The 16,308-nt window shown below is 46.0% G+C and overlaps 1 protein-coding gene across 3 annotated transcripts in view; it reads right to left on the bottom strand.

The window, feature by feature from the left end:
- Positions 1–16,308, bottom strand: part of KDM5A (lysine demethylase 5A) — an 83,785-nt gene that overhangs the window by 33,910 nt on the left and 33,567 nt on the right. For all 3 annotated transcript variants that reach the window (XM_019544584.1, XM_019544583.1, XM_019544586.1), the window contains 5 exons: positions 12,620–12,739; positions 12,216–12,374; positions 7,080–7,261; positions 4,086–4,248; positions 786–905 (listed from right to left, as the gene is read on the bottom strand). In XM_019544584.1, coding sequence (XP_019400129.1) covers positions 786–905; positions 4,086–4,248; positions 7,080–7,261; positions 12,216–12,374; positions 12,620–12,739 — 744 coding nt within the window. The remainder of the gene's footprint in view (positions 1–785; positions 906–4,085; positions 4,249–7,079; positions 7,262–12,215; positions 12,375–12,619; positions 12,740–16,308) is intronic.

Below are 16,308 nucleotides of genomic sequence, written 5' to 3'. Positions count from 1 at the left end.
CAAAGGAATCTCATTTTACTAGTCTGAATCCAGCAGTTATTCCAAAAGCTATATGCAGGCTGAATGACTGGTACAGGCAAACAAGACTAGAAAATACTGTAATCCTTGAAAGACCATCTCCAGTCAATGTCCAGGAACCCCACTAAATTATAAGTCTCAATTTATAAGACATTAAAACAGTTGTAGTGGAAACAGTTAAAGTCATCTGACCTTGGGAAGAGTGTGCACAAAATGGGAACGTGATTCTTACTCTATAAATATAGCCCTATAGTCACTGGTAGAGCATTCACCAATATCACTAAACTACTGAAGTAACCCTTATGTCAGTTTCTTGATATGTTTGGGCATTGTGAAGAAGATGACTTCAAAAGCACATATGCAATTAAGAAATGAAAAGATTGACACGGAGAGGAGTGAAGGACACCAAAATCAAAACTGAACCTCTACCATACAACAGCATTACCCCATATAAAAGCAGAGAGGACAAAAAGTTTAAGAAAAATCTTTGCAACCCTAAAGCTAACCCAAGTCTCAAATGCTGAGTTACTTGCTTAAAAGGGTGACTGCACTTAACTTTCATCTAGAATCTTAACTTTTCATCTAGAAGGACTGAATTATAAGCCCCTCAAATTAACTTTTTGTTATAAAAACCTTGACTAATCTCTAACTATAGCTATGCTGGGCACCGCTTCAATAGTCAAGATAACGACCCATCTAAACTAAGTAACTCTTTCCTGTATTAAGCTGCTAACAGGGACATGACAGAGATATGCAACAGAACAGACCCAGTCAGCAGTGCAGAAGTTCACAGCCTCAGCGAAGTTGTAACCTTGGTTAAATCCGGAGTGATAGGCACGAGGAAATGTCACAACAAACTCGCCAGCACACTGATTGGTTCTGTACACCTAAGTACAAACAAGAATACAAAAAGTAAGGTAGGAGAAGGGGAAAAAAAAAATAATAATCACTGACATTTGTAGCAAAGGTAAAAAATTTATCAAGAGATGTTCGTGAAACCTTACCTCTAGAAGTTAACAGAGAAATTAGCTAAGTTAGGACAAATTAGAAGACTGCTTACCCTTTTAAAAATAAGAAGTTCTTTGATAAAACCTTATAAAAAAGGGCTATATATATATAAGGCTGAAAGTCTCAGCAAGCAATTCTTCCTGTCTGGATTCCAAAAGGAACATTTTTCTACTATCAGCAAGGGATCATAACTTGATCCACAACACAACAAACATTAAAAGCCTCTGGAAATAGTGCGTTTTGAGATGTTGGGACAACTGTCAGAGAAGCAATTTAGGCTATCAAAAACTGGCTGTGACAGAGTTATTTAAGCACCAATGACAGTTTCATCAAATATGGGGAGTTAATGAATATGAGCTTTTACAAAATTTTTGACAAATAGAAATGCTCTCATTTTTTTTCTTTCAAGGGAAAATTTTTAACACAAAAAATATATTGTAACCACTGCGCCAGTGTTTCATAGCAAAGAATTTAAAGAGCAAAAATGACTAAAACAAAATCAAGTAGGAAGCTGAAAAGAAAAAAATACACCATATAGTTAACTTAATTTCGTTCATTTTTTATATATTTTTTGCTTTATATGCAATTCAAAGAGAAACCTGACATCTGTATAGAGGAACACTTTCCCGTGTTGTCATAATGCACCCCACTTTTGAAACAGATATTAAGCCCTTGTGCTTCAGGGTTTAAGCCAATCTTTTATTATTAGATATTTAATATCTTTTTCTGATGTTACGACTCCTTAACAAAAATTTGACACTTAATAGGCTACTTCAAATCTACTAGTCAGGGTTGTTACTACTTCTCATAAGGCACTATGGACTGACAAGATTCAGAGACCAAATTAGATGGACCTCCAATCTAAATCAAGCGTGTCAATTTCCACAAATGGTGGGAATCAAAATATAGTGGTTAAGTGGTATTTAACCAGATACTAAATTTTGCTATTTGGTCCTTTAATGGTTACCAAATACAGGAACAAAAATAAATATGATATGTAGTGCAGTACACTCCACTTACATGCATATTAGGCAATTCCTTCCCTACCAGCAAAATGCCTATCCGTCATCTGCACATCAGGTAAGTACATAACATCTTTTAACCCCACTGTTATTTTGTAATGGAAATGCACTCTGTTTAACTATAAATGGTGAAGGGGAAGAGGCTGTTTGGAGGTCTACTATTAAAAGCCCTAAAATTGACAGGACCTGGTCAATTTCAAAGCTGCTAATAACACAGCAGTAATTAATCAACACTGTTTACATTAAGTTGGCTAAATATAGGGGTGCACCAATAAAAATGTTTTGGGCCGATACTGATGGCCAACTGCTGACCAGCCATATCAGCTGATACATATCCAATTGCCAATATGCAGCCTGGCAGCTTGGAGAGCAGTCTCCAGCTAGTAAAGTCTGTTGAGGGGGAAAAGAAGGAATGTGGCGGGGGGGCAAATCGAGGCCCCTATGGTGAGGGAGGGAGTGGGGCTGGGGCAGGCACTGCACAGCTGGGGCCGGGCAGGGTAGAGCTGCAGACAGCTTGCCCAGGGGATGTAGGGGAGTACAGATCCCGTCACTGTGTGCACGCCAGGTGAGGCATCTGTGCATGGGGCAAGGGCAGGCTGATCATTCAGGGCCAGAGCTGTGCCAGCCTCTTTCCAGCAGAAGGGCTGGGCTGGGACTGCGTTTGGGCAGGGCTGGGCTACAGCCACCCCAAAATTCACTGTAGCTCCCCCTCCCAGCGCTGCTACCTGCCCGAAGTGACGATCCAGCCCAGTCCTCACAAGGCTGTCATAGCCCGGGCCCCAAACCCACAGTAAGCATCCCGCCCTTGCCCTCAGCACAGATCCAGAGGCACGTGTGCCCCATGCCTTCCCAGAGGTATGCACAGTGGCAAGCTGCACCCTGCCCTGCCTCTCTCCCCCCTCGCTCCTGGACGAACTGCTTGTGGTTCCATATCATGCTTTGGCACCCCAGCTGTGCAGCACTGCTCGTCATAGCCCCGCTCCCTCATTTACCAAGGGAGCCTTGATCTGCAGCCCCCATGCTCCTTCCCTCCCCCAAGCCCTGGGAAACACAGGCCTAGCAGCCCTTGAGGGTACTCGACCCGCTTCAAGAACTTGGAGGGCTTCCCTCAGTCTGAAGCACAAATAGTGGTCTCCCTTAGTCAGCCAAGCCAAGGGGACCCCAAGACATAATCTAGACCCACTCCCAGTAAGTCTCCCACAACAGGTAAAAAGGATAACTTTGTTAGTTACAAGGAATAGATTTGGAATAGGGTACAGGGTACAGCAATATCAGAGAAATCCCATAGAGCAAACTGGCATGGCTGGGTAGCCCTTGATCATGCATCTGAGTTACTGCAGGCTATGTATCTAGTTAGATCTCAGGTAGCTTACTCATGAGTATCATCCAGAGGCAGGTGGAGATTCCACCTGGAGGCAGGCAGTTCACTGATCAGGAGTTTGAAGAGAGAGAGCAAGCTTCAGATGGTCCAGCTTCTCTGTCTGTCTCTCTGTCTCTGTTTTCATCATGGCTATTGCTCCTCCTCTTGGGCAGTCCTTAACTTATATAGATCTTATGATCTCATTTATCTGGTCCAATGGAGACCAGCACCCGTTAGCTGCCAGCCAATCAATTTGAAATGCATCACTGGATGCCAGGTAGACTGGCAGGGTCTCTAGCACCCTCCCAGTCAGGTCAGAATTGCTTAGAACAACAGGGAGTGTAAGCCCCTCACCCAGGTATGTGATGCCAGTCACACAGGCAGAGGGAGCAGGCTTCCCCTCTCCCTCAGGAATGTATCCAACTCAGGTTACAACTCACTGTCACGTCAAAGAGGGATGTCTGCCCTCTGCAGGGTCCAAATTAACCAAATTGTCACAGCCTACATCACTTATGGCATGAGTCTCACAGGTTGGCAAGCCATGCTCTAAATGAGCTAGGGCAGAATGTACCCCCCAGCTGAGTTCTTAAGTTCCATTCCAAACCATTATTAAACAATTCTGTCACAAAACTGTGTATGTAGAATATATATGGAGAAAGTTCTTCTGTCCTACTCACAGGTACACCATGCTCCATTAGCACATTGGGGTTCATGATGGTGACCAGCTGATGCAGGAGATCAGGCTGAGATTCAAAGAGCTCCGGGGCCAACTCTTTCATCACCTCCTCTAGTTGTTCTGCTGCGTGAGAGGGCACCCCATACCACGTCTTTGGCTCTCCCCTGGCAGAAAATATAATCAACAGTAATGCACACTGAAGGAAAGTCAGCAAACCATCCTGCGGTCAGGTAAGCTCCACAGAATCTTCACCCACTTTGCTCCCCTTCAAACCAAGACATTTTGCAAGTGGGCACAAACATCCTCAAATCAGAGGTCATTATTTATTGGATAACATGACTGAAGCACACTAATTTGACAATTAAGTTAATTACTCTAGAACAGTGGTGCTCAAACTTTTTGGTCAGATGGGCAGTGCACAATCCCTCTTTAGGCTAGATCTGACAGGGCCTCATTTGACTGTGCAGAGAAGGGGAAGAGGAAGCAGGGAGGAGGGGGGGCAGCCCAGCCCTAATCAAGCCCTGATTGGCCCACCCCCATGGGAGAAAGGAGGCATGGCCTGGCCCCAACCTGGCCATGTGGAAGAAAGGGGGCACAAGTAGAGTGACCTTCCGTCCCAGCTCAGCCAGGACAGTCCCGGACTTAAGCAGCCAGTCCTCACTGGCTGAGAATTATACTGTGCATCCCAGAAATGGTATGGAGTGATGCAACCCAGCTTGCTAGCAGCTAGCAGGCCTGGAAGTTCCAGGTGTCTGGGATCTCCCTACGGTCAGCCTAGGCACGGGCCAGCCCCATGTGCAGTGTGGAAGTGCAGCCTGGCATCGAACCAGTCCTGTTGCTGGGTGTGGCCCAGTTCTAACCTGGCTGGAAAGAGGGAAGTATGGTCCAGCCCTGCAGGCAGGAGGGAGGGGGCATGGCTCAGCCTCATGGGGATAAGTGGGTGCAGCCCAACCCCAAGCCAGCTTTAGAGGGAAAGGGGCATGGCCTGGCTCTGATCTGGCCGTGCAGGGGAAGGATCATGGCCCACCTCCACCCAGCCCTGCAAGACTTGGAATTTGGACATCGGGAATGGATGGCAGTATTAACTGCCACTGTTCTCCTGTCACCAAATTTCCTAGTCAATGGGGAGTCCCGCATGCCAGATTCCAAGGCTCCACCGGCCACTTTTGGCCCGCAAGTCAGAGGTTAAGTATCCTTGCTCTAGAACATACTCCATAATTATATTTTCTACTAATATCTAACAGATAACAAGCAGGCATTGTGCTATAATAGGCTTAAGTGAGAAGTTAAATGCTACACACAGACTGTGATGTTTCCAAATACCATTTTTCCAGGGAAAAGTCTGATAAAGCTGTGTCAGTTATCTGGACAGCTAATCCTAATACCTCAGAAGAGACATTAAACAGTTCTCCCCTATGACTAGACTGGGTTTGGAGCAGTCCATTCTCAGAAATCAGTCGGAAGAGAAGAAAAGAAAACAACTGAATCTGAGATGGCAAATGCACCACACAATTCCGACAAGACAATGCAGCTGAAAGCAACCATTTTATTATTATGCATGATCTATTACTGGAAATCATAATTCTGAGCCACTGAGAAAAAGCAGCTGACTGGGATTGAACTGCTGCTTAACTCACAGGTAACATATATAGTCATAATAATATGTTAAACATGAGAGAATAAAATCACTTGGGAAAAAAACTCTCTGCAGTCAATTGCATTTTGAAATTCCTCTTTACTGGAATTAATATAGAATCCATTTATGAAGACATAGCTGCTGCTCTGATGTCTAAACAAGCTCAGTTTTCCCAGTTTGTCTTAGTAATAATGTGTTGTATTGGGCTATGAGTCAAAAACGAAGTTTCTATTACTCAAGAACTTAAGCATTATTTTATATCTAAATACATTACAAAAGTACTCAGAAGGCAACCAAAACCTAAAGAAATACTGTATTCATGAGACTGATTTGCGTTCATTTCAACACCTCATTTGTTTTCTGAAGACTTCAGTGACACCTGCTGGTAAGACACAGCCAGTAAATCCCATCAAGAACAATTTTCCCTAATTCACCAGAAGGCACCAAAACCTACCAGAATGATGTAGCTAATAGCATGCAAGAGCCAGTACCTGAATTCTAACCAAATATTCCCCCTGAGCTCTCAGGTCAGATCTTGTTAGCCAGCATACTTCTCCAGAAACTTACAATCCGAGGGCAAAGACATTTATGCTGTCCTTACCAGCATACAGGCAGGTACAGGCTTTTTATTCTGAATGGGAATGCTTGCTGCAGCTTTCCCTATACACTGCTCCTTTATGACTATACCTTGTCATATTGCCTTGTATACTGGAAAGATGACAATGCATGTGGTTTGCTTACAGTGATTTTTTCTTTAAAAAACAAAACAAACAAACCAACAAAAACCCCAAAAAAACACAGCCACCTAAACCAAGTTAAGAGTCACTTTGAGGTTCTCTCCACTGGAAACATGATCGATACCTTACATAGAGACACATCTGCTGTGATATCTTGACAAGTCATAAATCAGGCCTCCTTTAATTCCAAAACAGGGACACACCAACCTCTAACTTTCACAATAGGATATCTTATAGCTAAGCCAATATAATTATTTGCAAGAAAAACCCCTCAACATGTGTGTACACATGCACACTTGCTTAAAAAAGATTTGCTCAGAACATAATATTCACCAGTATTGGAAAGCTATTTAAATGTTCAACCAGAAGGTTGATATTGAGGTGCTTTATATAATGATACCTACAATCCCCCTACTTTCTATGATCACTAGTTTCATTTCAGGGAAATGCAAAAAAAAAAAAAAAAAGCAGTTAAGTTCTTTGCTCTTATAAACAACTTGCACAGCATATCAGTAAGAAAGAATACCTGCAGGCATTACTACATAGAACTACACTAGATCTTAACAGTAAACAGAGCAGCGTAAGGAAGGAGGCCAAGAGAAAAGTCCACAAGTGTCCATACCAGTGCAGGTAATTGATGGAATAGCTCCAGTGATCCTCGATGTGCCAGCAAAATGATGAGAAACACATCCCTACGTAAAGCCAAGGCACCTTCATGCCAGAGATATCTGCATTGATGTGAGCAAGGACTGACTGTTCCAGAATGGGCATGTTATTTAGGTTCCAACCAGAAAGTGCATACTCCTGCCAAAAAAGGGAGAAAGCTATGAAAAAGCCAGAAGACGTGCAAACAAGCCTCTTGAGAAGGTAACCCCAGAACAAATGATCCAGCCTATTAATTTCAGTACTAGCCAGTGACTGGTATTCTGCCACGCGCTGGCCTCAAAACTGGAATATATTTCCTTACATTCGAGCACTTAACAGAACTAGATGCTGATCTAGGGTCTGATTACTTCAATGAAATCCTAATTCTCTTTGTGTACGCTGCTTTAGATCAGTACCCCAACATGCTTAAGATTCCACTTACCCAAATTATTGTGCTCTATCCAAAATACACTGACACAAAAAAGTGACTGGAAAATGACACTAACAGATATACAAAGGAATCTGAAGTGAAGTATGGCTTTCAATGAAACCAAGAAACCCAAGTTTTACTATGCCTTCTCCTATGATTTCAGCTTAAAGGCCCATTTCACTGCAATACGATTCACTAGCCAATTGCTAGTTAAGAATGATTGGGTGGGGGGGGGTTGCACCACCCAATGCCCCATGCTGCCACTGCTCTGCCTCTGGCCCCGTGGGCCCTCCCACCTCATCTGGCTCCAAGTGCCCCAGCCCCCTCCACTGGATCCACCTCCGGCCCCATGCAGCCCACCCCAACCTCCGTGGCGAGGACAGCGCTGCAATGACAGTGGGGACTGAGGGGCTGGGCCCTCTCCCACCCGTGTCCCTGGTGTCATGGTGGAGGATGCGGGGACAAAGCCCATGTCCAGCCCTGCCCCCGCTTCTTCTCCGACACCATTCCCCCCTCCACGTTGGATCTGGGCCCGTTTCTTCTCTTGCTCCATGGTCACCGCCTGTGGGGAACAGGGCCACAGGTCCAACACCTCTCCATCTGTTCCACTGCCACCACCTGCAGGGATGGGAGGCATGACCAGTAGCACTGGCCTTGCCCCCACCTCCATTTTCACACATTGCAGGAAACGGGGGACGGGGCCAGCAGCACTGGCCCCACCCCCCTCTCCTCCATTGGCTCCATTGTTGTGACCTACAGGAAGCAGGGCAGTGGGAGGTCTCCTATGCCCCTGCTGTCATGAGGCCCCACCGTTCCCCTTCTGCCCTCCAGAGGGGCATGTCTAAAGCATACGCACATATCAAGTAATGTTGAGCTATGGGGTCACTGTGTCTTGAAATGCTGTTGAGTTTGCTGGGGCACAGCCCAATTAACTATATGTTAAATCATGGGCTTTGGGCTAATATCATGCAGAGTTTGTATTATACACAAGTAGATGCCAAAGTGGTGCTAAAACTTGCAGCAGCTTCAAAAAAGGGTAACCTGCATCAATTTTGGATTAACTAAGTCTATGGGCACCCACAGTAATTTGCCTATATGGAAATTACTACAGGCATGTTTATTTCATAGAATCAGCAAATTAGGATTGGAAGGGACCTCAGGAAGTCATCTAGTCCAACCCCCTGCTCAAACCAGTACAATACCCAAACAAATCATTCCAGTCAGGGCTCTGTCAAGCCAGGCCTTAAAAATCTCCAAGGATGGAGATTCCACCACCTCTCTAGATAACCTGTTCCAATGTTTTATTACACTCCTGGTGAGAAAATTTTTCCTAATATCTAACCTAAACTTCCCTTGCTGCAACTTGAGACCATTATTCCCTGTTCTAGCATTTGCCATCATTGAGAACAGTCTAGCTCTGTCTTTTTGGAACCCCCTTCAAGTAGTTGAAGGCTGCTATCAAATCCCCCCTCAGTCTTCTCTTCTTCAGACTAAATAACCAGTTCCTTCAGCTTCCACATCTATTTTCATTGCCCTCTGCTGGAATCTCACCAATTTGTCCACATCCTTTCTACAACAGGGGCCCACTATAATTTCAAAGCCTGTGTTTTCACATTAGCCCCTCACTTCCACATGCTCAGGGAGAGCAGAATCTGACACTGGGGTGGGGAGAGGGGAGACACTGCAGGGAGAAAGAAGTTTGAGGCGAATGGGGGCAGAGGGCAAGGGGACTACCTGACCTCTCCAAATTTATTTTCTCAGCTGTAGCAGTGACAGGGGGCCAAATTCAAGGCAAACCTCCAATAATTAGATCGGGGCGGACAATTATTTTTGGCGGAGGGCTGCCTAGCAAGTTTTGCCAAGCTGTAGAAGGCCACATGGGTAACCCCGCCCCTTAACAGGTGCCCCACCCCTGATTGCCATCTTGGGACTGGAAGTCCTGTCTCAACCTCTGATGCTTGCCCCTGGAAGTACTCCTTCGGAGAAGAGGGTTTTTGCTATCTTAGAACTGGGAAAAAAACAAAAACAAATTATGTACTAAAAATCAAATACCCATAATATTATATTTTAATTCAATTAAAAAATATACTTTTGTCATCATACCTTTGTGTTCGTGCTTTATATGTAGAAGTGATCGCATAATAGCTCAAAACGTAGTCTTACTCTTGTATAGTGTATGGGGTGTGCAGCGGTGGTGAGGGGTATGGGGTTTGTGGGGAGCTGTGGATGTGTGCATGTGTGTGTGGTATTTGTGGGACATGTGATTATCTTGAAGAGGGTGTAGCTGTGGGTTTGCAGGAAGGGTTGCAAGGGGGGAGCCAACCAGGCACTTGCTGCCCCAAGCCTCATGGCTGCATTTGCGCTCTGGCAGCTTCTGCTGCCACCAGGAGACCGGGGGCTACCAGGGAAGGGCCTGTCAGGCTTAGGGGGGCAGTGCAGGGCGCTCCTGGAGCTGGTGCTGGTAGCATGAGCCGGTGGGGATGTGGCCTGGGACATGGGAAGCCCAAGGAGGTGGTGCAGAACTTGCATCGTGCACCTGAGGCTTGGGGTAGCAAAGGCTTGGCTACCCCACCCCCACAGGTAGCCTGGGGGTTGCCACCACCCCAGGGGGATGGCCCAGCCCCCCCACACCCTGCAGGAGCCCAGCGGCCTAACAGCAGCTTGCCCCCCAGCTCTGGGACAGGCAGGGAGGCTGTGCCAGGAGCCAGAGCAGAGCAGCAGCTGTTTTTCTGCTATAGAAGCTCCTACAGCTTCAAGGAGGCTGGGGGCCCTGGGGAAGCTCCTGTCTGGCCCTGGGAGCAGTGCAGGGGGGGACACCTGAGGCCACAGGTGGCAGCACTTGGCCCAAGACACAGGAAGTCCAGGAATGAGGCACAGAAGTTGAGTCTTGTGCCTGAGGCTTGGGATGGCAACAGCCTGGCTGCCGCCACCCTGGGGCAGCAGCTTGCCCCCCAGACCCAGGACGGGCGGGAGGCCGAGCCAGGAGCCAGATCAGAGCCACAGCTGCTTTTCCCTCTGAAAGCTCCTGCGGCCTCTCCAAGCTTCACGCGCCCTGGGCCAGGATCCTGCCAGGTCATGCCACCCCCAGCAGCCTCGGGAGATGACCCCTGGGCTTGGCTAGGAGCTTCCCCAGTGTCCCTGGGCTCCTTGCAGTCACAGGAACTTCTGGAGCAGAAAAGCAGCTGCAGCTCCACGCCCACCCCTGGCGCAGCCTCCCCACCCATCCTGGGGCCAGAAAGTGAGCTGCCACTGGGCCCCTGCAAGGCGGGGGGTCCAGGACTTCCCCTTGGGGCAGCAGCACCCACTGGAGCCTCCCACGGGGGGCATCCAGGCTGTTGCTTCTCCAGGCCTCAGGCATGGGATGGAAGTTCCCCACCACCTCCCTGTACCACATCCCCACTGGGTCATGCTGCCCCCAGCAGTCCCAAGTGGCCCCCGGGGCCAGACAGGGGGGTTGGGAGCCAGCGACAGCCAGGCAGTGCCCTAATCCAGTGCTGGCAGGAGCCCAGGGTGCAGCTGCCTGGGCTCCATGGAGCCAGGCTCCCCAACAGGGAGAGGGGAGCTGCCCCACTCTGGGCCCTGCCGGCACTGGCTCCTGTGTGCCCCTCACTCCCAGCCCCGTGGCCAGATGGGGACCAGCGTGCCTCCTTCACCCGCTCTTACCTAAGCTTCCCGCTCCAGCACGGGCAGGAACAGCCACATGGTCCTGGGCTGGGGGGCTGGAGCGGGGCAGGCCCTGCTCTTCCAGAGTCCTGGCTTCCGCTGGATCCTAATGCCCCTGGTTCCTGTCACTCTTGACTGGAGCCAGAGGCAAATAAATATTAATTTTTAAAAAATTTCTCGGGGCCCTGCAGGCCAGACAGAATGGCCTTGCAGGCCAAATTTGGCCCGTGGGCCATATTTTGCCCATCCCTGAATTAGATTCTATACCTGGAAAATTTTAACAAATTTCATAAATTTTCTATATACAGAATCTAAATATTGGGGGATCATCTTATATTCAGGGTCATCTTATACTCAAGTAAATACAGTATATAATGCATCTTTTCTATCTCAATTCTTCATGATGAGATGACACTTTCTGTATGCCAGTGGTGCCCAACTTTTTTGCTCCATGGGCCAGATTTGGTTCAGGCCTAGACTCAGCTGCATGGGACTTGGAAATTTGGCAGCAAGGAAGGGGTTGTGATGTTAATTACAACCACTCCCTTGCTGTCAAATTTCCCGACCCACGGGGAGTCCCACAGACCAGAGCCATGACTCTGCAGGCTTAGCATCTCTGCTGCACGTTATGGGAACAAAGGTAAGGAAAACAGAATCTAAGCGCAGCCAGCTTGCGTTGACCTATCCATAACAGGTTCTAACCAGACAACATGTTGATGAGAACAGGGACAATTTAGAAGTTAACATACAACTGGAGAGCTTACCAAATAAAATAAAACAGGCATGGAGTGGAACACAGAGGAGTAATTTGTTTGTCAAAGCAACAGTATCTGGAGAAAAACTTAATTCTTAGGAATTCCCTGTGTTAACCACTAGGTCACATTTGCATTAGAAGTAGTTATAAACATGTAAAAGCTGTCATCATTTTTCTTTACAAGACTGCAAAATTCCACATAATTTTCAGTCCTAAATATTTAACTAATGTGCAAGGTCTAGGGTCAATTACACAGTGATTCATACCTCCTCCTCTGGCATCAGCTTTCGCCTGCCATCCTTTACAGGAAAACCACTCCCAAAGTCCTTGGATGAGATATCAGCTCCATATTCCACAATGACATCCTCCTCAATGCTGCTCACCAGTCGCCAGAACTCCTTCTCTACCAGCTCAGTAGGAACCATCTAAAAAGACAAAGGTATTATTAAAGTGCAAACCAATTCACCCAGCCTACTATAAATCTACCAGCAAAATGAAGGGAATATGAAATAGAAGTGTCCAGATGCCAGCGAGCTAAATCACCTGTTAACCATTTTCAAATTAACAGTGTCCCTTTAAATTAAGTCAGGAGATTCCCAAAAGAAACTCAGTCAGATGATATACATCTTCTTCCCCAATAAGAGATCACAACAAATTGGGATATACTCACATGGACTGGCATATTGAAGTAATCAGACTTGAAATTATCTGCCATTTCACCAAAACTCTGGAGAGTGTACTCCCTCACAGCTTGCTCAAATCCAAAGGCCTCACGTGGTTTGTTACATTCCTAGGAGAAGCAATGTAAGTTATCACTCACTGCAGTGAATCATGCCAACCAGACTTTTTCCTACTGGAATATACTAATGTATGTTTCTCTGCCAAATGAACACAAACTATTGCTTTCAAGTGGTTTCTCCAGACAATATGGTTCCTGCCACACTGGAAACTGAGCAATTAACAACTGGGAAACCAAACCAAGTGTTCAGTAACAATGTCACGCAGATCCACTGCACTCCTAAGGGCTGAACCTCAACACCTGCTACAATAGGCAGGGTGAGAAGGAGGAGAAGGAAGATAGGGAGGCCACACTTCAGCTATGAGGATTTTATGCAAGGTCCTGGCATTAAGACAAGCATCTACAGCAGAGCCACTTGGCACAGATCCCACTACTGCTTTTATCTTAGTAAATCAGCAGCTGCTTTGGCTGCAAGACGAAAAATGTATGTGGGGAGAAGAACGAAGAGGGCTTTACCAGATAATTGCCTTTAAATAGTTTTACATTATCTAGATAATAATGAGCTGTTCACTTAGCATGCACAGCTTCAGAGGAACTTCTTTCCTTGTATTACACCAAAAGGATGGGCAACAAGAAACTTTGTCTTATCTTCACTGCTTCACCCTGCTTATTTCTATGATGCTTCTGCCAGCACATCTTGAGCCCTACATTTACATGTACAGAAACAGGTCTGAACTGGCAAGCATCTGGACAAATTGAAGGCTGGCTATTTTTATGGATGTATGGAATGTAAGGCAGGAAGGGACTTCAGTCAGGGAGCCCCTGCTTTAAGGCAGAAGCAAGTATAACAGCTAGACCATCACTGACAAATGTCAGTCTAGCCTATTCCAAAAGGCTTCTTAATGTCTAGAGTTCCAAAACCTCTCAGTAACCTGTTCTAATTTTTTAAGACATAGCAAGTTTGTCCTAACAGCTCGTCTGATTTTCCTTTCCTGTAATTTAATTGCTTCGTTTTCTGTCCTCAGTCAGTGTTCTCTTTATAACCACCTTTTCCACATTTGAGGGCATTAAGTTTTCCCTCAGACTTCTCACATCTAGAAAACCACCAAACCAAATTATATTAATGTTTCCTCAATGGCCATTTAATCTTTGTTGCACTCCTCTGGTCTTTGTAATTTGTCTACATCTTTCCTAAAATGTAGTACCCAAAACTTGACACAATACTCCAGCTGGCAACTCATCATCCATGTTATTAACAGAAATACTTAATGGCACCAAACCCAGGGTAAACCTCTTCTGATCACATCTGATCCATTCTCTAGTTTGAAAGCAAATCATTAATAACATCACTGGGGTATAATTTTTTACACCAGCTGCACATTCATCTTGCAGTAGCCTCTATACTGTTTTCCTTAGTTTACTTATGAAACTACCATAAATAAACCACCATGTGGTAGAACTGTGTCAAAAGCCTTACCAAAGTCAAACAACATCACATCTCCTGCTTGCCCCCCTCCCACTCACTACACTAGTTACCCTGTCAAATGGAATTTAAACAGACTTGTCAGCAACAAAATCACATCAAACCAATGCTGGCTGTTTCTCATTACCATATTATTTTCTAAGAGCTTACATTTTAGTTCTTTAATAATTTGTTTTAATATTCTTTCTAGATAATGCAGTTCGGAAAATTGCTTTTTTTTCCCCCTAAGTTCATCCTTAACCACCCCTTTTGGAAGACACATACTTTGTAGAAAACCTTTTTGATTTTACGGTTGTTAAAGGTTCCTGGATGCACCTCTACAGGTCTCATCTGCTGTCTCTTTCCTCCACATGGGGACAGTCTGCTGTTGTGCATTTAATACCATCTCTTTGAACCTGTCTGCTCTCCTGAATTCCTTCTCCTCTGGGAATTCCTTCCCCCGAGACCCTGCCTATTAAAGTCTGGCTTCGTGAAGTTCACTGCTGTTATTCTGCTGCTCTCAACATCTTCTTTCAAAAATCAGGAATTATGTTATTTCGCAATCACTTTTACCCAAGCTCCCTTCCATCTACAGACCCTCAACCTCTCATATTTACTTGAAAGATAACTCTGAATTTAAGATGACCCTCCAATAATGAGATTCTATACATAGAAAAATTATATTTTCCATGTATAGAATCCAATTATTGGAGGGTTGCTTTTAAATCCTCTCCCTCCACACTGCTGCAGAGGAGCAGGCAGCAGAGGGATCAAACAGCTTGCCTCTTGCTTGTGCCTGCTCCTCTTGCTTCTTCCCCCCAACCTGTGCTCCCCCTTCCTCCTAGCCTCTCTGCTTGACCCCTCCCTATACCCTCTCTGCTCCCTCCCTCCTTCCCTGCTAGCCTCTGCTCCCTGCTTCCCTCCTCCCCTTATCTTCACAGCACACCAACAGGCTCCCTGTTCTAGCCTGGAGCACTAAGTGTGGCCCCAGCCCAGCCAAACCCCATAGCAGCTGTGTAGGCTACATGTTGCTACTACGGAATGGGATGGGGCTGTGCTCAGTGTTCCAGGCTGCAGCATGCATGAAGTTTGCCAGTGTGAAGCAAGTGTAGCTGTACGGGGAGGGGCAGTCAGGGGAACAAGGCTGCTGGGTCGGGATGAGATGGTAAGGTGTGGGAGCAGGAGAAGGCAGCAGCTGTGGCTACTGCCCCAACCCCAGGTAGGGGCTGAAGCCAAAGCCACAGCAGCTGCATACCCCCCATTCACATACAATTCTAAGATGAGGGATTATCCCCCTGCTCCCTCCCCCATGTTAAATAGGGGGAAACAGTCTTAAAATCAAGCCAATATGGTATTCCTTCCTGTTAGTCAAAATCAACTCTAAAATACAGTCCCCTCTAAATTACTTCCTTTACCACTCAAACATAGAAGTTCAAGAACTTTCTGGACAGATTACTTTTTCAGTGAATATTCATGTAGTTAAAAGGCCCTGTTGTGACCAGATCCTGTCTTTTGGATGCTCTTCTGTTGGTTGCTGGGGTAATGCCTTGTCACCAGCTCTTTCTGATTTAGTGGTCTATTATACTCATGTTATGGCATCACCCCTGTTCTTTTCCCCATTCATCTCCATCCAGGCACTTGGCAGGTCTGCCTTTTTCTTATTATAATAGCTGAAGGTCAATGCCAGGGTTTCATAAAGGTCATGTGTCCACAAAGTTTTAGATATCATGCATGTGAATGCACCACGCTCTGGAGCAGACACACTTGTACGAAACAGCAGCTTTGTTTTATTAGGGAAAAAAAAGACTGCTGAGGGCACCCAGCAAATTCAGTTCACACTGTGGTAATATCTCCAGATATACACAAAGCTAAACATTTTCCTGCAATGGCAAGAGCAAGAAAGCTGAAATATCATGGTATACTGTTCTCTTCAATATCGTTCAAGGATGAGGCAAATATGAGTAGGTCTGGGACTGTACCTCAGCAACACACTTTGGGCACCTCCAATCACCTTTGGGCACATCAGGCAAAGGGGGAATCAGGCAAAATGTGTGGTAGCTGTCATCACAACCATCACAGAGTAGCAGTCTGTCCTCATTGTTTCCTCGGCCACAAAACAAGCAAACGTATAGATCAACCTGTAGAAAAAAAAAAAAAA

This window comes from Crocodylus porosus, unplaced genomic scaffold (genome assembly GCF_001723895.1).
Source record: "Crocodylus porosus isolate Cpor-Errol unplaced genomic scaffold, CroPor_comp1, whole genome shotgun sequence".
In the NCBI taxonomy this organism is placed as follows: domain Eukaryota; kingdom Metazoa; phylum Chordata; order Crocodylia; family Crocodylidae; genus Crocodylus; species Crocodylus porosus.
This window is presented reverse-complemented; position numbering and strand designations above follow the sequence as displayed.